Source organism: Leopardus geoffroyi, chromosome A3 (assembly GCF_018350155.1).
Source record: "Leopardus geoffroyi isolate Oge1 chromosome A3, O.geoffroyi_Oge1_pat1.0, whole genome shotgun sequence".
Taxonomy (NCBI): domain Eukaryota; kingdom Metazoa; phylum Chordata; class Mammalia; order Carnivora; family Felidae; genus Leopardus; species Leopardus geoffroyi.
The window spans coordinates 29,982,288-30,006,702 of NC_059336.1; the positions used below are offsets into that span (position 1 = coordinate 29,982,288).

Here is a 24,415-nt window from a genome sequence, read left to right on the forward strand (position 1 = left end):
CTTCATGGTGTTTGCTGGGTTGGGGACAGGCAATGCAGAATGTTGAGTGCTGTTGCAGTATTTCACTATGGCATTAGAGCAGCCAAAGTGTTGGTTTATGATTATAATGCCAAGTTCATTTGTATGGCAGGGGAACAGGGTGGAATCTTGACCCCAGTGGGATGACATGACATGGTTCAGCCTGGGGCCTCCAAGCTTTTCGGGAAGCTTGTCTCAGCTGCCCCAGGTCCTCGCTGTGACCCAGTGAAGCCATTTTCTGGACGGGACTTTAAGGGGCCTGGGGTGGCTCCCTTTCCTTCCCTGCAGGTTTCTCTGATAAGGAGGAGGTGCCCACCCTGAGGATATTCAGAAAAGCCTGTTGTGTGCAATGGGGGAGGGGAGAACATAATGCTGGGAGTCCCTCCCGGGCTTATTTCTGTGCTCACAGGCAGCTCTGGAGAATGTCACTTCCAGTCACTGTTCCTCAGTCCTGGCAGCATGGCCCAGGGCCTGAGTTTAACTGTTGTTTCCTCCCTGAAACTGCATCATTGTGTGTGGGTGAGGACAGAACAGCATTCCTTTGCTCCCCACTTGCCTGTGAGGCTCAGCTGGCTTATCTCCCCAGGAAGTGCCAGGGCCAGACCCAGCCTTCTCTAGTTGTCTCCTTGGTAGTGAGTGACGTCTGACTGGGCTCAGGCATGGGGTACTGGGGACCTGTCTGCTCCTGGCCTGGTGATTCTGGATAAGGCCCTACCTGCAGGGGACACCTAGGCCCCTGGGGAGGGGGCCCCAAAGGATCATGAGCCACATGGATGGAGTGGGGACCTGGGGCTTAGGGCAGGGCAGCCAACTCTTAAAGTGATGTCCTGGGTCCACAGGACACCATCCCCCTTTGTTAACCTTGAGCTACCCATCCCCGCACACAGCGCCGTGAGTGTTCGGACCCACGCCACCTGCCCAGGAGCAGTCGCGCAGTTGGAAGACGGGTCTTGATTGTGCCCGGTCCCCATTCCTCCAGTCAGCGAGCCAGGGGATACACCTCTCCCGCTCTGCCATCCATCCAGCCAGGGCAGGGTCATTGTTGCCAGTTACAAGTGGAAGATACCATCTCACCGTCGGGTTGCATTTCTCAGGTACCCAAGGGCATTCTCGCCGCCTGTTACCGTTTGGATGCCCCCCACCACAGGTTTTCCTCTTTTCTATTGGGGGTTGGGAGTCATGGTCTTTTTTTGTTGGTTTGCAGAAATTCTTAGCATATCTAGTTATTAGAGGTAGCAGATGTCTCCCTTGGTCTGTGGTGTATTTGTCAAGCCAAAGTCCTGTAAGGTGTGTGATGGGGTCCGTGAGCCAGGTGCTCTACCACTGCCGGTGCCCCCGATATGGCCAGAGTCTCAGATCTGTATTCCCTGCTCCCGCCACGGACTCTGGCCAACCACCAAATGACCAAACCAGAAACACGGCACCTTCTCCCCTCCGGCAAACCAATCCCTGCATCCTGCCATTTGGATTCTTCCCACTTCAGTTCATCCCCACTCTCAGGGCCCTGGTGCAAAGTGCAGCCCCTGCCCCCCCCCCCATACCCCTACCCCCCAACGTATAAAATCTGTACCCACTCAGCAGAGGGGACACGTTGCAACTGCAGCTCTGACCTACGTGCGCCTGTTTTTCAATCTGTTGGGCTGCTCTGCAGCTGCCTCTGGGAACCCAGGCTCATGGCCATCAGCCCTGCTCTCTCCACCAGCCATGGCCCTTCACTGGCCCCGAGGGCCCTCCTCAGGGCCCTCGCACAGGCTGTTCCCAGAATACTTCCCCTGCAGTTTCCTGGCAACACAGCAGCACCAAGGCCTGGATCTTTCCGCATTTCCCTGTTGGACCAGCATCCACTGTGCGGGGTCGGAGGGGACAGTCCACAGACGGCGCTCCACAAACACCGGTCCTTTTCATTCCACCTTCCCTTCACGTTCTTTTATTCTCAGGTGGCCTTCTGAGGCCAGGGCAGGGTGGGACAACAGAGATGGAAGCGTAGAAACGGGAGCTTTATTCTCTAATGTGCACACAGCAAATTCCTTATACAATCAAGGAAATGGTTTCTCTTTCAGACATCTGACTCTTTTATCAAAAGAAAATCCGGCTTTAGTTCCACTCTGGGCAGAAGTTGTCCTGAGCAGTGTTACTGACCCAAGCGAAAGGCTAATGGGGACAGGGATGGGCACACGCCACGGAACCCCCCCCAACCTTGATGCCCAGATGTCCTAGGCCTGTTGGGACAGCTGGGAGGGAGTGCAGCACACAGGAACACCCCAAAAGACACCCGTACCTCTCCCCACATGGCTACAGTCAGCCTGGGAAGAGCCAAAGGGACAGGTGAATGGGACACGGCCAGGGCCTCAGTGTTCAGCATCCATGACGTCCAGGTACTTGGCTTCAATGATTCGGGGCAGCAGGTTGTAGCTGCGGGGACAACGAACAGACCGCAAGATGAGCACTGGGTCAGAGAGGAGAAGGCGGAGGCTACTCCCCGCAACCCCCCACGGGGCCAGGCTGGGCCCCTGTGGCCCACCGCCCACCCTAACCCATTGTCTCCCACCCAGTGGGGTCTCTGCTGCCTCTGCCCGCCGTCCCGTACCGGATGGGGATCATGACGATCATGATGAGGGGGAAGATCATCTTCATGTAGGGCAGGTTGCTCATGCCAAAGGCACAGAGCAGCAGCAGCTGCATGACCTGCAGGCCTGTGAAGTAGTGGATCTTCCGCTGGGGCACCCTCCGGATGTAGTGGGTGGGCGGGTACGAGGTCTGCGGGGCGGCAGGGGCCAGGTGTGGGCAGGTCTGGAACTGGACCTCCCTCCCCCACCCCTCATTCTCCAGGCCGGACACTCACCTGGTCCTTGAGCAGCAGGGCCACGCGCTCAAAGAGCTGGTTGCCGTCAATGGAGGTGAGCGCGATGTAGAGGAAGAGGCTGTAGAGCACCGGCTTGGGGATCCACTGCAGGGGGAAGGGCAGCAGCAGGAGGGAGAAGCCCACCAGGATGCTGGCACCCAGCGTAGTCAGCCGTGTCTCCTTCACATTCACGATCCTGTGCGGTCCCAGAGCGCCAGATCACCTCCGGCCCTGGTGTGCGGGGCATGCCGCCCCCCCACCCCCGCCTCAGGTCACACGTGGGGCCCTGGGCCCTTTCACTTCTGGGGCCCTAGTCTCCTGAGCCGTATCCCTTCCTAGGTCACAGGTGGCCCAGGGTTACCCCCACCTCAGGGTCCACATGACTTGCCTCCGGCCTCCAGGGACCACTCTCACACTCACGTCTCGTAAATGTGCCCGTTCTCCACACGCTCCTCCACCATGGCCAATGCCCGCACGTGCAGTGGGGAGTGGGGGTAGGCGGCATGGATCCAGGGCAGCCCAAACAGAGACAGCCCACTGTTGATGATGGCGATGAGCAGGAGGTCCCAGTGGTAGGCGGTGCCCTTCACCAGCCTGCAGCGGACAGGGGCACGTGTGGCGGGACACCCGTGGCCCCTCGGAGGGCCGGGCACGCACTCGCCCCTCCCCACCCAGCCCCGCAAACCTGTTCTCTGGGGCATTAGCCAAGGCAGCCACCAGGTTCTGCTCAATGAAGAAGAGCAAGGAGAGCAGGAAGCCCAGGCCCATGGCACTGGTGACGGCGCCCAGGGACAGGGAGTGCATCTCGGCTACCTCAAACAGGCTCTTGCTGGGGTTGTAGCGGAACTGGCTCACTGCAGCAGGGTACAGGCTCCTGCTCAAGCCTGCAGCCCCGAGGAGCAAGCCCACCCCACCGCGGCCCCTGCCTGAGCCCAACTCACTTTTAATTTCCCGGAAGCCGTAGGAGCAGATGAGGGAGAAGGTGAGCACCGAGATGGGCAAGGCACAGTCTGACAGGATCTCCCTCATGTAGGGGTGCAGGTAGGGGCTGGGGACGCAGGTGGGTGTATGAGCGCGGCCTGGGGGCCGGTGCCTCCTTCCCCTCACCCCGAGGCCCCCCTCACCTCTTCTTGAACTGGTAGAGGGTGTAGCTCAGCCACAGCGTGCCCAGCATGATCAGGAGGCTCAGTACAGCAGTCTCCCGGCCCGGGTGCTCAGTACCAGGGCCGCTTACGGAGGTCAACTCCAGGGGGCTCGCCAGGAGGCTGGTGTTGAGGGCGGTGTGGAGGCTGGTGTTGAGGCTGGTGCCGAGGCCCAGCAGGCTCACCATAGAAGTGTTGTCTTCATGGTGGTTCCCAAAGTTGTCATAGTAGTACTTCTGGAAGACTATACAGGCCAGCAGGCCTCAGCCATCGGGGCTCTGGGAGACTGAGGCCCAGCTTCCTCCTGGATGTGGGGCGGAGGGGGCCCTGAGGGGAGAAAAGGCTTCTGGGGGCAGGGGGGAAGGGAGGGGGCTGCCTTTCTCTGTCAGCCAGGACCCCCTTGACCTGCCTGTCCACCCCCCACCCCCATCTCTGACAGTGGCTCACACATGGCCCAGCGCCTCTGATCCTGCCTGAGGCAGCCCGGTCACCCTCCATTACATGGGGCTGCTGCTCTCTGCTAGTCACAGGTCTCCAGAGCACCCTGGACTGTGGCAGTAGCCTCAGCTTGCAGGCTGCTTGGCTGCCCTGGTCACAGCCCACAGTTCCCCTACTCAACTGAGCTCCCCCTGCAGCAGGTAGCCACCAGCTAGACACTCACTTTTAACCATGCCCTTGACAGCATCCAGCATGAACGTGATGGAAATGAACAGGGCAATGATCTCTTCTGTTGACCTGCCAGGGCGTGATAATGCCTCAGCGAATGGGGGTGAGTTGTCAGGGGGCCACAGGGTAGGCTTCCCTGAGCCTCTGCACAGCCCCCCATCCTCCTGCCATGGAGACCAGGGTCGCATGCTTCTCTCCTGGGGCAGTGATATGGTGGGGGCACCCCATCCACTGCAGAGCTACAGGACCTCAGAGGCCAGCATGGAGGCTGACCAAGCTCCCCGGCCTTGGTCGCCCTCCTGCTTGAGGGTCCCAGCAGCTCGGGGAAGGCTCTGTCACCTCTTGAAGAGACTCATGAGCAGGCTGAGGTTGAAGAGGGAATAAAGCGCGAGAAAGAAACTGTTCCACAGGCCCGTCCACGCGTAGAAGGTGTTGAAGTCCAGATCGTAGTCGTCACAGATGCCAGAAATTACTGCAGGCAGCAGGGCAGGGGTGGGAGGTCAGGGCCAGGCTGGGGCCAGGGACCGTGGGAACCACCTTCCCACCGGAAGGGCCACTGCACCTTGGATGTAGAGGGCCAGGGGCGCAGTGGTCAGCAGTACCACCAGCGGCTGCCCAGAGAAGAGTGCGTACAAGAGGCCTCCAATGCTCTGCCCTGCTATGGTTTTCTGCACATCTGAGAAGTGGGGGAAGGGGAGGTCAGGCAGGTGCCGCAGTGCTTGGCCCCCCGCCACACCCTCACCGGCCTCCAGCCCCTCACCAATGGCCCCGTTCGTGTTCTCATCGTTGAGGGACCCAAAAGCGATGGTAGGCAGGAGGCAGGCAAAGTAGAGGAACAGGGTGGTGGTGATGTATTTGCCCACAGCCTTATTTTTGCCGATAATGCCTGGGAATGGGACAGGACAGAAAGTGTGTTGGGGGATGCAAGACAGGCACATGTGTCGTCCTGGGACCTAAGCCGTAGGCTGAGCTCTCGGGGGGACGACAGGGCCACCTACCGTCAGTGAAGTCCAGTGGGTACACAGGGAATCTGCGGGCAATGTCCTCCCGGATGCCCTTCCCCATAGGGAGAAAGTCCTTGTGCTTCGGGGGCTGGGCAAGAGGACAGATGTCCGTCAGCCCTGAGGCCCATGGCCCATGCCACAGGCCACTCGCCCACGCCCTCCTCTCCCCTGTACCTGTGGGGATTTGTGTATGCTGATGGAGTTCATGTAACCCTTTGTCCCGATGGATGAACGCTGCCTCTCCATGGTGAGCAGCTGTCTCTGATGCACCAGAGCCTCCTTGAATTCTTCCTCCGTGCGGGTGTTCAGGAGCTTCTGGCGGAAGGTGATGTCCAAGAACATGGTGGCGAATGTGCGCCCCACCTCAGCTGCAGTCTTGGTGCTTTTCTGGGGGCAGAGGACAGGAGAATCACATCTGCAGCTCGAGAGTGGGGGGCACCCTGCCCTGCCCATCACTGACAGCCCGAAGCATGTGGCAAGTGCCCCCCACTGTGAGCTGGCAGCAAGTTTTGTCCCCCAAAGGTCAAGTGTTAGTGGACTCGACCATGATTCCCACCAGGTCAGCAGATCACTAGAACCACAGGCAGTCTCAGAACTTCCTTAAAAAACTCATGAGTGGGGCGCATGGGCAGCTCGGTCGGTTAAGCGTCCGACTTCGGCTCAGGTCATGATCTCACGGTTTGTGAGTTCGAGCCCCACGTCGGTTTCTGTGCTGACAGCTCAGAGCCTGGAGCCTGCTTCGGATTCTGTGTCTCCCTCTCACTCTCTACCTCTCCCCCGCTCATGCTCTGTCTCTCTCTCTCCTTCAAAAATAAATAAAAACATTAAAAAAAAAAACAACTCATGAGTTATGGGGCGCCTGGGCGGCTCGGTCGGTTAAGCGTCCGACTTTGGCTAAGGGCATGATTTCACGGCTTGTGAGTTCGAGCCCCGCGTCGGGCTCTGTGCTGACAGCTCAGAGCCTGGAGCCTGCTTCGGACTCTGTGTCTCCCTCTCTCTCTCTACCTCTCCCCTGCTCATGCTCTGTCTCTCAAAAATAAATAAACATTAAAAAAATTAAAAACAAAAACCTCATGAGTTCTTATAAACTGAGGTAGTGGTATTGTCCCAAGGAACACAAATCTGTATAATCATGGATGATGAAATCACAGCGATGGAGAAGAACATTCACCCAGCTCCGTTTCACTAGTGGTATTTGTACAGTCTGCAGGTATCTATGTACGTACGTATGTATGTAGGTTCGATGCCCAGCGCAGAGCCCAATGTGTGGCTTGAACTCCCAACCTTGAGATTGACACCTGAGCTGACATCAAGAGTTGGACACTTAACCAACTGAGCCACCCAGGTGCCTCTGGTTTATTTGATTTTCAGAGGGGCTCCAGGCCTGTCAAGCCTTCCCCTTTCCTGACTAAACTCAACTTTGTCCATGAACTTAGGGTCCAGCCTCTACCATGGCAACCTGTCCCCTGAGAGCAGTATCTGCCCCTTCAGGCTGCCCCAAAGCAGTAGTCCCAGGGCCGACCAGCCCACACTCTGCTCCCGTTAGCTTTAGAACAGTCTCGTTCTCCCGGGGAGGAGCCAGGCGTCGGGCTGGTTGGCCTGTCACGAGGCACCAGTCTAGCCGCTCAGCCCTGGGGATACTGTCTCTTCCACTGCTCTGGCCACCTGGCCAGCTGTTGCCCTCTCTGACCCATGAGATGCCTACTTCCCTAAATTCTCTTTCCCTCTCACCAGCAGAGTAGCATTCGGGGAGGCTCACAGCACGTCTGTGAAATTGCTGGGGGGCACCCGCTTTCCCTACAGAAAGCCTACGGAGGAGGGCCATGCCAAACTTGAGTCTGTAATAGAGGCAAGGGCAGAATCATCAAGAAGCTAGACGAAGTTGAAGCATGAAGGCCCTTCTCAGTCCTGGGCAGCAGCCTTAGCCGTTTTCTATTTATGATTTTGAAATCTTTTTCCTTGAGGGACTCCTGGGTGGCTCAGTTAAGCGTCTGACTCTTGATTTCGGCTCAGGTCATGATGTTGAGATTACTGAAATCGAGCCCCACGTTGGGCTCCATGCCGACAGTGTGGAGCCTACTTGGGATTCTCTCTCTCTTCACCCCTCCCCTGTGCACGCTCGCTCGCTGTCTCTCAAAATAAATAAATAAACATTAAAAAATCATTTTCCTTGAAAAAAGACTCCTCGAACTATATCAGCCTCAGCTCCCACAAAAGCAAGGTGCCCCTGACCAGGGGGGTGTATAGCCCAGGCAGAAGCAGGGATCCTTGGCCAGCAAATCACAAAAGCGACCAACTGAAAGGACTGGGGTGGGGGGAGGCCAACGACAAGCTCCCGTATTTGAGGGATACGCATTTTAACAAGTATCTCTTTTCAGTCAAGAAGGAAATACAACTTCCCGGGCAACGTCTGGGGGAAATTAGGGCTTGACGAGGACCCAGCAAGGACGCTTCAGAGAAACTCAGTAGGGCGGATGTGACGGACAGTGTGAGCATGAGCCCCGGACTGTGGGGTTCTCCGGCACATGGAAGAGACGCCTCCAAGAAGAGGGCCAGGTAACCTGGAGCCTTCCTTCCCAGGAGCCACCGCGAGACCCCCTACTCACCATCTTGGGCGGGGCCAGCACCAGGATGACGAATCGCACCTCACACGAGTTCTCCCCCCAGTTCTGTGGGCGAACCAGCCGGCTGATGCACACGTGCCGCTTCTGCAGGGCCTTGGAGGTACAGCTGCCGGGGTGGGGAGGGCACGCAGCACACAGTTGGTTGTCACCTTGGGAGCCGGGCTCCTGGAACCCCTAACTCTGACCCCCCCAGTGACCTCTCTTAGGGAGAGAAAGAGACCAAACGGGACAGAGTGCCCACACCCTCTGCCCTCAGACCCGGGGGGGTCAGGCTGAGCCGCGGGGAGGCCCGCTGTGGTGTCCTGGCAACTCACATGATGCAGATCCAGGACTGCTGGTATTGCACCCCTGTGGCCGTGGCAGTGACCCCTTGGATGGTGTCTGACAGCAGGTGGGCTGAGGCCGGAGTGAAAGGGGTAAGAGGGTCTGCCAGCCCGCCTCCCTGACCGCCCCTGCCCAGTCGGGCAGCTGGGCCTCACCTTTACCCTCCATGGGAGCCCCGGCATCCGTGAAGAGCATGGCCATGAACAGGCGCAAATTGCAGTCGGGCTCGGTGTTGTGGGGGTCGTGGGCTAAGCGGGACAGCATGGCCCGCAGCACATCATCCAGCGAGGTAGCCGTCTCGTTCAGGATGATGCTGGCCCGTGCCAGGAAGCCGTCGAGGTCCCGGTGTGCACGTACCTCTTCCTCAAAGTTCTTTAACTTCAGGTACTGTGGGGACCCCCACGCACAGAACCACGGAGGCCCGTGAGTGCGATCCGCCGTCGCCCCCTGGGCCCTCTCCTCTGTGCTGGTCCCCTGGCTGCCCCTGCCCACCAAGACCAATACCCCTTCCAAGAGGGACAGCCCGGCACGGCGGGCCCCCGCAGCCAGGCCGAGGGCCGGTGTGAGACCCCTGTTGAGTGTGACGGGGAGCAGCCACCTCCCCCCACCCCACCCCCCCTTTGATCAGTGGCCCAGGACCAAGTGTCCCCTGTCCTGCAGACGGGCCACTCACCTTGCGGGAGGTGTGTAGGAGCCCGCAGCCGCCCGGCGACTCACTCTCGGCTAGAGGAAAGCGGGAGGGCTCAGGGGGCCGCCCCGCTTCCTCGGGACTCTTGGCGGAGCGCGGCCGTGTCTGCCCGGTCCCCGGTGCCCTGCCCTCCCCCAGCCTGGCCCTGCTACGACCCCCATACCAGCCTGGGCGGGCTGCACCTCCAGGTTGACGTTGACAAAAAAACGGATGCTCTCGCCAGACACAATGGAGGAGGTGACCGTGTCGAAGGCCTCATCCCCCAGGTTCTCCTCACGGGTTTCCGAGGCATCGTCCATGTCACACTTGAGGTAGCCTAGAGGCCCAACCACCACCGAGAGAGACCCCCCCCAGAGAGGACCCGGCAGTCAGTGCTACACACGCCAGAGGGAGGGGGCCCCTAGGCTGTCCCACTTGGTGGGACACGAGGAGCAGGGGCCCCTAGGCTGTCCCACTTGGTGCACTCTCCGTGAACGCTGAGGGAGGCCTCCTGTAGGCCCAGGAGGCAGACTATCTAGTCCCCGCCCAGCCCCAATCAAAGTATGGCAGCCAGCTGGCGGCCCGACCCAACTGCTTTCTCCAACATTCTTCAGCTGCGGGGAACCAGGGCCCTGCACTGCTCTGACCCACGTGCATCCTTCAGCTAGAGAAAAGTATGGTCATTTCGCAAGCTCTGGGCCAGGCACCTGGTGCAACGATGCAGGCAAGACTGGCCCCTGCCCTCCCAGAACCCCCAGATTACAGGACCTAGACCTGTCTGGCTCTCTAGGGGGGACCCAAGGGAAGCCGGAACTGCTGCGGCAGCCAGCCCCCTCCCCACCTTACTGGCACAGGGTTTTAGGGCGCTTCTTTCGGGGAGGGCATGTGGGTCGAAGCATCAAGGCTGAGAGACCCGGTCCAGACACCAGACAAGGTCCAGGAAGCAGGGGAGCCAGAGATACAGTCAGGGACTGACAGAGAAGGGGACCCCCCCCAGGAGAGACCCAATGGAGGGCAACAGGGGTGTCGTGGCACCTTGGGACTCCCAGTGCAGAGCCTGGTCTTAGTGCCTACAACTGCTCACAGCCCACACCCGCTTCCTGGTGACACGCGAGTGTTCCACTCTTGCTCCTCAAGACCTCTGGGATGACAGTTGGGGCCAGCTCTGCTACCCCTGCCCTGACCCCTGGTCCCTCAGGCCCGGTCCTACCCCCCACTTCTGATCTCACTCCTGAGGCCAGTTGGACAACGCCCCAGGCATGCCGGCGCCTGTCCTAAGAGCAGAGGGCTCCCCTCCCCAGAGGGCCTTCTTCAAGGCTCAGAGGAAGCCTCCTCTTTTGGCAAGTCCTCCTAGGTCCCTGCCGGCACCCCTTCCTGACTGCCCTGTTCCCCTGTGGTTCACCACGTGCGAGTGCTCCAGAAAAGGGGCTCTTGTAGCCCAGACCCCACCAATGCCTGACAAACACCTGTGCTGGGACGGGGAAGGGTCAGCAGCACGCCTACACCTGCCAGGCAGTGACTCACCCTGACTCACTTCCACTCTAGCCCATCGGTTTCCTCTGCACATCCCAGGCCCCGTTCCCCCCAGTGTCCTGTGCTCAGCCTGGGCCCTTTTGGGCAGGAGGTGCTAGGCCTTCCCTAGGAGGGCCCCCTAGCTCTAGGTCTACACTGTACTCAGAGCCCAGAGTCAAAAATTGTCCTTCCCTCCTTTGTTATGGAGTTCACGTCCATGAAAAACTCCTTCCTCCCCAGTCCCGGGCCTGTTTTGCTTAGACTACCCGGCTCCCCAGCCCCAACCTGCCCTAATCTCCCTTCTGTCACCCCCATCAGCACCCATTATTTCTGGCCACTGCATCATCATGCTGTCCCCTTCTCCCCTACTCTGGGTTCTACCTAGGACCTGCCCAGCTGATACTACCCAGTCCCTGAGACACTCCTAGGAGGCCATGTCCCCACCTATAAGCTGAGCCACACACCTAACCTGCCTACCAACAGCCTGGCACATGCAATCACCATGCCCTGGGGACCCTGGGTACCTGGGTATCATCACTCCACCCTATCCAAGCACTGTCCCACTGAACAACCCTCTGATGGCCAGGCCAGCCCCCCAGGTCTGGGCACAGGAGAGCCCAGAGACGTGGAGAGCGGGAGAGCTGGTCTGAAGGAAGCAGCAAAGCTGAAGCCCAGAAAGGTTAGGTTACATTTCGTTAGAGGGACAATGGCAGCCCTTGCCTCACAGAACTGGGCGGGGACTGAGGGATGTGGGCAGATACAACATGGCCTAACCAGAGCATTCCAACAGGGAACCAAGGGCGCTCATCTACATAGCCCAAGAGGGGGAACCGCCTGCCTTCCCAGATCCACGAGACCACCAGAGAGCCCTGTCAGTGTCCGAGGCAGTGTTAGCTGCCCCCTCCACCTTACCACGATCTCCCGGAGGAGAGGATCTAAAAGCATCCAGCACCAACAGAGGGCCACAGATGGGTGATCAATGCCATGGGTGCCCCAGTGGAGGAACTAGGTCTCTTGTGACTTTTGACCAAGGAGCTCTCTTAGACCCCCCCCCCCCCCACACACACACACACAGATGTACTCACCTACTACATCCTCAACGAATCCATTCTGGGACATTTCGGAAGAGGACTCTGCAAAGGAAACCCAAGAATTGTTACCAGCTACACGAACGAGCCCTGGACAGTGTCCCGTGTCCAACTGCTCCCCTCCCCACACCAACTCTGCTGACTCCTTACCCCTTCCCAGGTACCCAACCCAAGCCAACCTGGGGACAAAAAGTGTAGGGGGTAGTAGTAGGTAGGAGCCCCTTAAGAGGAAGCCAAGCCTGTTATTCTTCAGCCAATCTGCTAGGGTCTGCCCAGGTGGGAAAGGGGAAATGTTCTCAGCATGTTTCCTCTAGGAGTTTAACAGTACCCTCGCAGGATTCACTGCTTTTGCTACTCAGCACAGGCCGCCGGGACTGTTGGGAGGGGGCCCGTCCCTCCACCCTCCTTGTAGTAGCCGGCCTCCCTGGCCTCCCGCTTGCGCTGTTTCGCAGCCAAGCCCAGCACCTGGGCGGGGGCCTTCCTGGCGGCACATCGCGGCGCCTCCTACTCTTTCTTCGCACCCAGGGGCCATCAACACCCATCACACGTGCAGTCGCCCCCAACCGCACACGCCTGGGGTCACCGGGGGGCGACATGGCAACGGCCTCCTCCCCTGTGCCCCCCACGTCCCGGCCCTCCTGGGAGGCGGAGCCGTTGGTCCTCCAAGGAGAAGGCGCGGGGCGGGGGGTTGCGCGGGGGAAGGGGGCTCTGCGCGCGCTCACTGCACAGGGCCCCGGATGGTCCCGGCTGTTTGTGCCGCTCTGTGCGAGGAAGGAAGCGACAGGAGGGGCCGCGTGCATGAGAGGAAAGCGCTTCCAGACTCGGAGACCCTGGGGGCCGGGGGGGGGGGGGTGGGGGCGGGCAGGATGCGGACGGCCGCGCGGGACGGGAGCCGGGTCTGCATCCAGAAGGGAGGGGCTGGGGCAGTAAAGCTAGCATCCGAGGCCGCAGGGATGGCCAGAGGACGAGGGTGACGAGGGTTTGGAAGGGTGGGGGTGGTGCACACCTTACTCCCATACCGGGAGCCCCAAGTGCAGGTAAATAGTCCTACAAGCCCCAGGCTGGCCCTCAGGTATCAGAGCCGCGACGTAAAGAGTGCTGTGGTCTCACAGGGGACAGTCGGAGGCCCCCGGATCCCCCAGAATGGGCAGGCTTCTCCGCAGCGCCGGGGGCGAGAAGGTGTCCCTGGCAGAACGTAACCAGAGGTGGCAGCGTGCCCGCTGGGAAGAGGCCCGCGCTCGGGGTGCTAGGGACTCCACAGTTCCGTCCCAACCGCTTCCACGCCCCCACCCCTCCACTGGTTCAAAGACTAAGAATTTCAAGCCTGCAATAGAGCATTAAATCAAGCGCGCAGTGTCCACGAGGCCCCCTGGGCCTCCCTCCACCACCCGCGTAATCCCCCGGGCTCGGGCTCGGGCTCCCACTCCCCCTCGGGCCGAACTCACACCTGACCCCCCAGGGCTGGGAAGCCTCCACGACCCCCTCGCCCACCGTGGCCCGGGGTCTGTGCAAGCCGGCGGCATCCGCGTTCTCCCCGGTGCTCCGACGGCTCCGCGTCCCTTCCTAGCAGCCCTTCGCGGCGGAGACCGAACGGCCCTCCCGCCGCGCCCCTGCCGCGCCCGCCGGCTCCGCCGGCTCAGGCACCCACCGCATGGCTGGAGATGGAACAGGCGCCGGGTGGCCGCGGCCATGGCCCGGCGGTAGGCCGCCGGACGGCTGCACACACGCGCGCACGCCCGGACTCCTCACCCGGGATCTCCGGGACCCCGAATTTGGCATTTCGGGCGGGCCAGCGGCGGGAGCTGGCGACACACCCCCGCGCCGCGTCTGGGTCCTAATGCCGCTCCACGCCCCGCCCTGGTGCCGCCCTGGGCGGGGTCCCGTCCGCCCGCTCCGCGCCCTCACCCGCGCTCCTGCCAGTCCCCAGCAGGCTGTTCCCGGGAGCCCGGGGCAACTCAGCCAGAACGTGTAGATCGGGCTTCCTCGAGCCCGCGTGCCCTCCCAGGCGTTGCCGGATTAGGAGCTGGGCGGGGCTGGGAAGTTTCTGGGAAGAAGCTCGACGGGCCCAGGGACCCAAGGTGTTGTGCCTCTGTGGCGGGTCGTGGGAGGGCTTCTCCACAGTCGGCTTTATGCACGCTGCCGGCCCCCGCCCCACCCTCGGCAGGGGGCCTCGTCGGGGCCCAGCCCGCCAGCTGCCCCGCCCCCTCCATTCATCCCGGTCGCTCGAGCGATAAACCCTCCTTCTCCTCCTCCAGGAAGCGCACCCTGACTAACTAGAAGGGCGGGCGCGCGTTCCCTGGGCTACGCCCTAGTCCGCAAGGGCCAGCGGCGCTCCCGGTTCGGCGGCGTCGGATTTACTTTCTGCGCGCCTCGCGGTTCCTCTTCTGGCCTCGTTGCATCCCCAGCGGTCTCTTGGGTCAAGGTCTTGACTCGTGGCTTCTATTCTTCCATTACTCGAGGTGGCCCTGCCGTCCGGTTTTCCTTCCCGAACAGGAGGGAGCCCGACCTGGGGACGTACATCCGCCAGCGCCTGGTCTTCTGAGAGTCGAGTGTGTGTGAGTGTGTGTGTGTGCGCGCGCGAGCGCGTGTGTTTGTGTAGGGAGGCGGTGTTGCGCGCGGGCAGGCCCGCGTGCGCTGCCACAGGTTAGGCAAATCCAGCCCATACGATGAATCCCTGGCTTGATCCTCGGTGGCTTCTCAGCAAACGATTCTGCAGCCTTTGCGCCCCACTTTGACTCAGGAACTCTCCCCACCACAGTGTTTACCCCATCTCTTCACACTGCGGCTGCCAACCCGAGGACTAGCAGCGACGCCCCCCCCCCCCCCCGCCCCAACCCCCGCCCAGCCTCCTGCTGGAAATGAGTCCTCAGCCACGGTCCCCCAGGCATGGAAGAGAGGGGGCCGGGCAAGCAGAGTGTGAGCCCACCTCTGCGGAGGGGTTGCTCTGAAGCCCCCAAGGGCTCCTGGTGCCTTGGGGGAGCCCATGTCACAGACCGGGTAAGCCGGGCGGCCGGTTTCCCCTCCCAACAAGACAGTGTGCATTGGGAGGGAAGCCATGGGGGCATTCCTCTGCACATGAATGGCCCCGGAGTCGGGAGGGCTCTGAGCACCCTGCTCCTTACTACCAGAGGAGACGCGGAAATCTACCAGACTCAGGACTGGCTGGGGGCTGGCTGCATGTTTTCTGTGGGGCTGAGCAGGGCCTGGGAGGATAGACACAGGGTATTCCTGGGGAACCCCTGCACTCCACCCATGGGATCTTCTTTAGCTAGACCCTCAGCCTATTTTACCGACTTCCAGAGTCCTACAGGTGGAGAATGGAGGTTGAGGAGGAGCTGAAGGACAGATAGGCTGACTGCCCAGAGATTAAGGCTGGATGGGGTGGGTGGGTGCCAGGGTTGGACCCCTGAAAAGCCACCCATTTTGGCCCCTGTCTGGGAATGCTTAGGCTTCTGCATCTGTCTCCCTGTGTCAGCAACAGGTCCCAAACACCCAGACCTTCCAACCCACCTTCCAGGAAGCCACCCTGGATTGGAGGGGCAACCTCCTCCTGGATCTGGGACCTCACCACTTGGCTCACTGATGAAGCAGGAGCCCACAGCCAAGGCCTCCCTCAGGGGTGGATGGACCTGACTCTCAGAGAAACTGCCACTGAGCCCTTCCCTGCTTCCTGCCCTCTGCCCCTGCAGGTTCTGTTCCTCTGATTGCCCTGGAGAGAGGCCCCAGACCCCCCCAGAGCCCCCCCCATACCCCAGCATGAGAAGCTGTTTACTTTAACCCTCCCCCCCATCACCTGCCCTCTGTGCATCAGAGGCTGAGGGCAAACACAGGTGCCGCAGGTCTCCCAGCCTGTGCCCCGTCGGGTCCTTAACACAGGCAGGCAGCTAGGGATCCAAACATGGGCATACACATTTCCTCTGATTCTCTCCCTTGGGGTCTCAGACTTTACTGGGCTGTGGATGTGAACACTGGGTTCTACAAGGCACTTAATGGCTTTCCAAAGGCTTTCAACTCCATTTCCCCCATAAGCCTATAAGGCCTTAAGATTTTAGAATCTGGAGAAGTAACTCTATAGTATCTCATTTAAAAACACAAAATAGGGGTGCCTGTTTGTCTCAGTCGGTGGAGCACGCAACTCTTGATCTTGAGGTTTTGAGTTTGAGTCCTAAGTTGGGTGGACAGATTACTTAAACATAAAATCTTTAAAAAATAAAAACACAAAATAAAAACAAAGCCACTCCCTTGAACTTCCTCCTCCAGGTACCATCCAATCTCCAGAGGGATCTCTGCTGCTCTGTCTCCACACCCTCTCCCTACTTCTCTTCAACCCCGTGATATGTCTGTCTTTTGTCCTCACCCCTGCACTCAAACCTCCTCAGCTCCCCTGCCTGTCCCCCGCCCCCAGCAGTGCCCAGCATCATCCATCCCTCCTTTTTCCTCCTCCTCCTCCTCCTCTGACCCAGTTCTCAGCGTGGGCCTGCCTGGATCTTTGGATCTCTCCCTGGGGCTCTCTACCAGCCACAGATTTCATGACTCCTGTCATTGTGTTCCTGACTTCAACAGGTCACAACTTACCTACCCCTTCCCCCCAACCTGGATGGCTGATAGGCAATTCTGAGGAAATCCAGGCTAAACGGAACTTCCAAGTCCACCATCCACCTGGCTGCTCTGGACCTGGGAGTCGCCCCAGTGCATCCACACCCAATCCATGCGCAAATTTTGTTGGGTTTACCTCCAGCCTGGTCCATCCTCTAGCCTTCTGACTTGCCCCCACCCCCATCCATTCTCCACCAACAGTGGCTTCTCGTGGTTTTTCGAAAAACAAACGAATAAATACGGTAATCTCCTGCTGTGGCCTAGGGAGGTAGGGGTGTGGGGTAGAGGGTGCTATACAACCTGGCCCCTATTCCCCACCTCATCCTGTGCCTCCTGCTCCCGGGGGAGTGCTGCTCCAGCCACAGTGGCTGCCAGCTGTTCCTCCAATACCAGCCTCCACCCGAGGCCCTGATAGTCTGGGTGCCAGGAAGGTGTGTCTGCTGCCTTGAACTGCTCATTCCATCCTTCAGCTCTCAGGGCGCCCTTCCCTGCTCACACGGCCTCTAGCAGTTCCCGTCTTTTCCTCACAGACCCCCATGCCCCCTAACTGCAGCATGGCCTTAGCTCCCTAAGAGCAAGTCTGTGTGTCCTTCACCAGCACAGCACCCAGTGTAGTAGGGTTCAATAAAGCTGACATGACTGATGTCTCCACATATAGTTTCCAGAGGCTTACGAGCCAGGGAAGCCCTCCGTCCTCCACTCCCACTCTGGTTTTCCAGCTGCACCTAATGGGGACCCAGCCGGATACCCCTGATTTCCCCAGACTCCCTTCCTCTCGCCCCAAACTCCTCAGTCGGCACCGAGTCCTTTAATTTCAGCTTCTGGTCTGCCCTGTCCCATCCCTCTGCCTTCCCCTTCCTTGGACTCCTGGCAAGTGTGGCTTCACACACCTTGCAGTTGTCAGGCTTCCCTCGAGACACCTGGGGTTTTACAAGCCTTTTGGGGCTCCTGCTGCTTTGACCAGCCTTCCCAGCCCCTCACAGCCCTTCTCTGGTTACAGCTGTACAGTCCCTCATGGTCCTGGGAGGGGAGATGCTGTTCCCACATTATCCCTCTGGTGATGCTGGTGGCCTGGGGGAGGGAACATGGCCTCCACTGACCCTCCTCTCCTGGGGCACGTGTCCAAGCCCCACAGGTGGGTGTGAGGAAGAGCTTTTGGTGCCCAACGAACACAGCATTGAGCCCTCTCCCAGTTCTATTTATCCGTGCTGAAAGATCTAGGCTCCTCTGAGGGGAGGCAGGAGGGCAAGAAGCCCTGTGGAGGGCCAACAATGACCTGCTCCCCTTAGGGGAACATTTCTTTGTGCCCTCCTCCCCTCCCGTCAACTCACAGTCAGAATCTAGAGATTGAAATGGAGTTTTTTTTAGCTAGAAAATTCCATGAAGGTTTGGTTATCAAATCATCTTTCCTCTTCCTGTTGTCCTTATTTTGCTATTATTTGTACATTCATCCAGGCATGAAACTTCTGAGTAAATATGTAAAGTTTCTTAAAAATCTGAAGCCCATGTGAGGAAAAAAAATTAAACTTCTTCAAGGGTATGGTAAAAGCAGGAGTAATTGTAGGATAAAATGGATACTCACATTTGATTAGCATTTAAAAAAAACAGATTCATAGTCATTTATTAGTGTGACATAAAATTTATTGACACTGATTTTTTTCTTTCTTTTTTTTTTTTAACCAAAGCCTGGAAAGAGCAGGAATAATTTGTGGATGAATTTATTTTTCTCCAAATTTTTGGATAATGAAACAACAAAGTTTTTGGAATTGTTTCACATTAGGTTTTTTTCCACTTTGGTTTTTTTCCACTTCTACCTGGAGGTCACCCCTTTGCTCTTGTCTAAATAGTCATTTTGCCTTGTCAATTATTCCTTCAAAATCATTCTCCAGTTAGTCCTCTTCTCATCTCCAGCAATATGGAGCAGCTGTCCACCCCTACACTACAGTCTACACCATCTCTCTTATTTAGGGGGGAAAAAAGATTCTCAAAACAGGCTCCCACAGAATACTGGTGTCCCTGAGTCCCAGAATACCGGCGCGCTGAGGCACTAGAGAGCCAAAAAATGGTGGCCTTTTCTCTCAGTCTGCAGGGCAAAATGGTCCTACTGCATAGGATGTTTTCAATTAAAAACATGGTTTTCCCTTGGTTAAAAGTCACTATCTCCACAACAGAACAACTTTGTGCTTGCTATCTCTTGTAACAGAAAAGATTATCATAAAGCAAAATTTAAAAAATCAAATATATATCTGATTTTAACAGAAAAGCTCAGAAACGGCCTAGACCATGGTGGTCTAAGGGAGCAGGCCCTATTCTGGGGGACCGAGATCCCCAGTGGGTCTGATATGGGGGGCCTTTGGAAGTGCGCAGTGACCCTTGGCCAAGCCGGTCAGAATATTCCTGATCGTTGTGACTGGTTCAGAGATGGGAATGTGACCCCAGACTTTGGTGCTGCTTCTGGAGGAGGCTGGGTCTTCCCTTTGGGGTCCTGGGGCTGCTGGTGGCATAAAGGACGCTTACCACCCGGGGAGAGGAAGGCCACCAATTGCGGAGAGAGGGCTCTGATGACATCTGAGTGCCTAGGTCCAACTTGAAGCTGGTACCACCCTAGACTCTTCTTACAGCAACCAAGCCATTCCCTTTCCATCACGGGCTACAAGCGGGGCATATAGTCAGGTTTCCCTGGGGCATCACTTTCCTAGATTGTATGATAGAAATGAATACCTGGTTATTTCTCTGTGCTTCTGAGAGAGCTCTGTGCAGCAGCCCTATCTGAAACCCTCTACTCCAAGTCCCTTTCCCACCTATGGGCCAGAATTCTCTAATTCTGAGGCTTCTGCTCTGTCAAGCCTGCTCTCAGCTTTTGGTAGACCGACTGCCCTACTGTGCACTCCAGGTGGGGACAGGCCCCCTTCCTGGCCCTAGGTTTCCTGGCCTCTAAGACCTTCTGGCTCTCAAAGATCATCCCACCCAGAAGCCCTTTGATATATCCTGTCTCCCCCATCTCCCTGACAACTGTGGAGGGTAATCTCCAAATCCTGATGGTTTCCTGGGAATTGAAAGCACAGGAGCTCCGTCACGTGGCCCTGCAGGAGGGGGTGGCATGAGACTCTGGGGGGAGGGGTTGTGAGGAAGGTGGTACTGCTGCCCCCTCATCCCCAATTCTTTGGGCCCCTCACATGCACTTTTGCTTTGGTTTGTACCTAATTGAGCACACAGGACCTCCAAACCCAAGACCATCTTCCCCACCATCTGAGGGAGGCTGCCTCCTCCCCCTTGGGTCAGCTCTCCATCTTCCCAGCAGAGCACTTCCCTTGTCCGGAGGCTCCTTCCTTGAGAAGGGGACAGAAGGCAGGGTCTCCATGGAAGCATGGCACCTCAGCAACGACCTCCTGCCCTGAAATGACAGCAGCCCTACGCCAGCCAGGCCCGCCCCCAGCCCAAAACCCTGCCACACGTGGAAAGGGGCACTGGTGACTGTTCCACCAGAGATGTGAGCCTTTGGGTGGCTTCTCCCTTGGAGCGTGCAGCTCCCAGGCCTGCTCTGTGGGGCAGTGCCGGAGAGGCATCTCGGATGGACTGGGAGCCAGGGCACAGGCTCTGCTCCTTGGGCGTCTCTCGGTGGTTCCCATTTGTAAAGTAGGACCGAGGGCCACTCATGGAGTTTTGGTCATGGTTAGATGGCCAACAAGCTTTGTAAAGCACCCAGGCTGAGGCGGGGTGTAGGGTCGCGAACCCACACCCGAGCCCCGCCATCCGGGACGAGTGAGAGGTTACTGGTGGATGTGGCTTCTCCTGGGCCACATGAGGGTGAGGGTGGGGACAGGATGGCTTTTCTCTGGGGTCCTGGGGAACCCCTGTGCCCACAACTGGCTTCCTCGAGCCTCTCTCTGGGTCCTGGGAGTCCTGAGAGTGCCCATCCCCACGCAGGGTGGTATCCTCATGAACCTTACTCTCTGTGGGCCCTCTGGGATCTGGGGATGGGAGTGTGCACCCCAAGGGCTCCTCCCCAGCTGCCCCCACAAAGCACTTCCCCAAGAGGCCCCAAGAGAATCCCCCGCCTTGTCCCAGGGGCCAGGCCTTCTCAACCTTGGGGCTGAGGCCACAGTGACAACCAACTGCGCCAGGTCTTGCTTGTTCAGTGAGTTTATTGGTCCTTAGCATGACGTCTCAGTTACCAAGGTAAATTCACATACACGACTGCAGGTAAAAACATGTAAAATAATATAAAAATAAATTGAAGGCTACTTTTATATATTTACTGAATTAAGTAGTGTAATAAATACTATAAGCAAAAAGCTTCAATCACACAATTCAGTTTCACTGAAGTTACAGTAGTGTCTGTAAATATGAGTTTTAAAATTTAAGTTACAAATATTAAAGCACTGGAAAACTAGTATAAAAGTGAATTTTGGCACGTAAGTGAGCTCTTCTGTCATTAGTATTCGACAACCTGGGACAATGAGGAAGCCTTTTCTCACCTACTTTTTGAGGTACAACTATCCAACGAGGCCAGCAACACGCTGGAATACTTAATAGTTTACAATCTTTGAGTTAACTTTTCCCTTTTGAGAAGCCCAAAGAGCAACCCAGAGCTTATTACTGTGCAAAAATTCTCCAAAATCCTAATAGAATTTAGGAGGGAACTTTTTCTTGTGACCTGCGGGGCCACGTGTCTTGGCCTCAGGTCAGAGAGCCCCCAGGGCTCGGACAGGGCCACCTGGACTCCTTGCCAGCAGCCCCTTCCTAGGGTGATCCCTTTTCTCCAATTTCTGCCTCCTTCCAATCAAAAAAAGGAAAAATCCCACATCAAAACGTAAAATAACCTATAACTTCAGCGACTTCAACATTATCACACTCACTCTGGGTGGTATAAAACTGAAGCTGCTAATAGGAAAGTTGGCAAAAAGCATGTAAGCCCCTGGAGGACTTCTGCCTGCCCCTAAGAAACCTACTACTTCTGATGTCCCCGCTGGGTTCCTGGCATCCACTCCTGAGGCCAAAATCTACAACACAGTGTCATGGCCCTTCCTCTGGAGAAAGCCTAAGACCCTGTCCCTCTGCCTGGAGCAATCAAGTGGATATTCAACTTCACAGTCAGAACCCAGAGTCGCCTGGCAGGTTCCAGAAGGGGCAGTGTGGGGGAGGAGGCATCCCCCCTGCCTCAGTCCTCGAAGAGCTCACACAGCTAGTGTGCCTCTTTGCCAGGGCACAGCGAGTGTGCCGCAAGGAATGCCCTTTCGCCAGTGTGCCCCTTCACACCCCCTAGCAGGCTGAGGAGTGTCAACAGAGGCCTCAGCCAGTTCTGCCTTTTTGGCTTTGGAACTTCTTAACGTTTTGACTTTTTTCAATCACAGTTTCATATTCAAGTTGAGGTAATCACAGTTTTCCCTCTAACAGCAGAGGGATTGGGACAGTGGGGCGAGTTGGTGAGAGAGCATTTCTGTGGACAATGGTCAGAAACCAAGACCACCACGTAGTACTACAGCCCCACGCAGTGGGAAGACCCGCTTTTATGGGCGGGCTCCGAGCCCTCTTTAAAAACTCTTTTGTGCAGCAGCCAGGAAATGGCTCGAGCTCCTCAATCTAGAGCTTTCATTTATAAATTCACAGCAACCCACCTGGAGTAAATGGCCTATGGTTCCCCCACCCCACCCACCCACCCCACCTCTCCCTTTTCTAAGGCTGCTCAAGTTTGAGTTTTTAAAAAGAGCTCGGTAGAGCTAAAAGAAGCTACAGTAACTCATTGCTTATTTCATCAATTGCACTTAAGATCTATGTTATTGATTCTGAAGCAGAGGCAGGTCCATTGTGGACCCCAGCCTCTGGCCAACCAGAAGTGAGGTGCTCCCTGACTTGGGCTCCACATCTGGGCCCTTGTCACCACCAGCTTTGGGAGCTGGGACTGGAGCACACAGGCCTTTTCAGAAGGCTTTCTTCATGCAAGAGTTCTTATTCAGTGGTATTTGGAGTTTTGTTCATTTGGCTTCAGATTATTTTTTTTCTAATACAAGTACATTTTACTGACAAGCCCTTAACACTTGCTTTGCTACTTGCATGGAAGCCTCTGAGTGATCAGGCACACAGACCACATGTGCTCCATCCTTTCTCTGTCTCTCCTCTGGGCCAGGGGCCTTTATCAAAAACCCCTATACATTACTGGAAACTTTGCTGGTTTCGTCTATGTGCTTCTTCCTAAGGCATGCAAAAAAAAAAAAAAAAATGTGAAATTCAGAAAGCATTTACAATCTAGGCAGCTGAGGCGCTGAAGTCCTAAAAGACATCACCCAAACATCAGTGCCTGTGACCGCCCCCCTCCCACATACTAATTCTGGAAGTTAGGCATGGGATGCATTTGTAATACCCCTCTGCTTTGTGGTCCAGCTGAAAACAAAGCCACCGGAAGAAATTCTAAGTTGGATATTGGAACTCTTTGAAACTCCTGGTCCTCAGGAACCAAGCAAGTCCAGGGCCAGCAACAATGCTTGGGGACATAAGTTTCCTGAAGTTTGTGGCTGAAAACCAGGCCTTCCCTGGCATGGCCGAGGAGAGGGCTAGGTCTGGAGAGTGAGCCCCCTTCGGGGATGCCCCATAAATGATCATAGCTCTGGGGCTAAGACAAAGCAGTTGCATGCAGGATGCTCTCCTCAAAAGTGAGGCAAAGCATCAGCAGGGAGGCTGAAGCAGCAGGTTTGCTCTTGCCCCCGAATGAGGCCAAGTAGAGGGAGACCACGAGGGGAGCTGAGCACCGACCTCCAGGGAAACTGCTTGCGAATTCAAAAGCCACATGCTTCTGGAAAGCAACATGCCTTTCCCCTCAGTTTAGTCTGTAAGGGACATCCCCTTATCTTAGAACAGACTGTTGATCTCAGCCCAAGCTGCTGGCTCAGTGGGCTGAGCTTGAGCAGAGCTTGGGCTGCTCCCCCCAGGACTGGGCCCAGGGCCAACAGGGCCAGCTCCTTCAATGCAAGTGGCCTAAACAGAAAGGCAGGCACTCCACTGGGGACAGGCTCTCCTGGGGCAGTGTGTGAGGCCTGTGGTGGCTTGGCCCCCAGGCATGGCCATAGTTTGGGCAGCCAGGGTTCCTTCTGCATCCCAACAGCTCCTTTGTGTAACCCAAATGCTTCTCCCCACTGTCACAGTGTCTCAGCAGCCCATAGGAGATACTGTTACCAAAGACCCAGAGGTTTTGCACTGCCAGCCCCACACACAGGGCAGGGCAGTCCCTATCGGCTCTTGCTCCACGAGTACCCCCCTCCCCCCCATTAGTGGTGCAGGTGATGCTCTTCAGCGCTGTATAGAGAATAAAGACAACATGCACTCAAGCCAGCACACAAAGGCCAAGGAGAACAAAGACAGCCCCTTTAGGGAGGGGCCTCTGGGAGAGCTGAGGTTAAGTAACCCCATTTCTAAACATCCACCTCCAGGGTGGACGTTCTGCAGGATGCACGGCACAGCCTTCCCCTAGGGCCTCTGCTCAAAGAGGTCGTGATACTCCTGCTGCTCCAGCTCCCGGTTATACTTCTCGATTTCCCGGTTGGCTTCTTCCACGTAGTCATTCATGAACTGGTCCATGACTGGCATTTCATTAAGGAAGAGAGCCCTGATACTGGAGGATAAGGGAGCCTGTCCCAGCTCAGAGGGATCTGTGGGCAGGTGAGGTGGGGGACACTGACGTAATGAGCGTCCAGCTCACACAAAGGGTACGTGACTCTTTTATATTGGCAGCACCACAGCTACAGAGAAGGGACTGGGGTTGGCACAGTCCTAGAGCTGAGCCCTTCAGCTTTCATGAGGACTCCTGTCTGCCTTCTCACAGATTAACTACTGTAATCACGTCTAGTCTCCAACTTGTAACTTAGGACCCCTGATGACCACAGAAGTCAGGATGTCACCACAGTTACATTTAAACTACAACCCACAGTTGCATCAGCA

General features: G+C 57.2%; 2 protein-coding genes across 21 annotated transcripts in view; both read right to left on the reverse strand.

Moving 5' to 3' along the window:
* Positions 1–1,994: 1,994 nt before the first annotated feature.
* Positions 1,995–14,533, reverse strand: SLC4A11 (solute carrier family 4 member 11). 17 transcript variants are annotated; one of them, XM_045445128.1, is made up of 20 exons: positions 14,246–14,533; positions 11,885–11,932; positions 9,472–9,624; positions 9,294–9,343; positions 8,776–9,007; positions 8,611–8,692; positions 8,279–8,402; positions 5,847–6,059; positions 5,667–5,760; positions 5,429–5,554; positions 5,231–5,344; positions 5,008–5,140; positions 4,664–4,737; positions 3,985–4,246; positions 3,802–3,908; positions 3,546–3,714; positions 3,281–3,454; positions 2,861–3,056; positions 2,606–2,775; positions 1,995–2,430 (listed from the first exon to the last, which is right to left on the reverse strand). In XM_045445128.1, exons 2-20 carry the CDS (start codon positions 11,916–11,918, stop codon positions 2,367–2,369), a joined length of 2,571 nt encoding a protein of 856 aa, XP_045301084.1. In that variant the 5' UTR covers positions 11,919–11,932; positions 14,246–14,533; the 3' UTR covers positions 1,995–2,366. The 17 variants fall into 17 exon arrangements, with proteins under 17 accessions (XP_045301084.1, XP_045301085.1, XP_045301082.1 ...); XM_045445129.1 differs by lacking the exon at positions 14,246–14,533 and adding an exon at positions 13,793–13,975; XM_045445126.1 differs by lacking the exon at positions 14,246–14,533 and adding an exon at positions 13,536–13,718.
* A 6,077-nt stretch (positions 14,534–20,610) lies between these two features.
* DNAAF9 (dynein axonemal assembly factor 9) overlaps positions 20,611–24,415 on the reverse strand; it is a 134,402-nt gene continuing 130,597 nt past the window's right edge. For 3 of the 4 annotated variants that reach the window (XM_045445169.1, XM_045445167.1, XM_045445170.1), the window contains one exon: positions 20,611–24,057. In XM_045445169.1, the coding sequence (XP_045301125.1) occupies positions 23,945–24,057 (113 nt within the window). In that variant the 3' untranslated portion in view covers positions 20,611–23,944. The remainder of the gene's footprint in view (positions 24,058–24,415) is intronic. The other variant, XM_045445168.1, reaches the window with a different exon arrangement.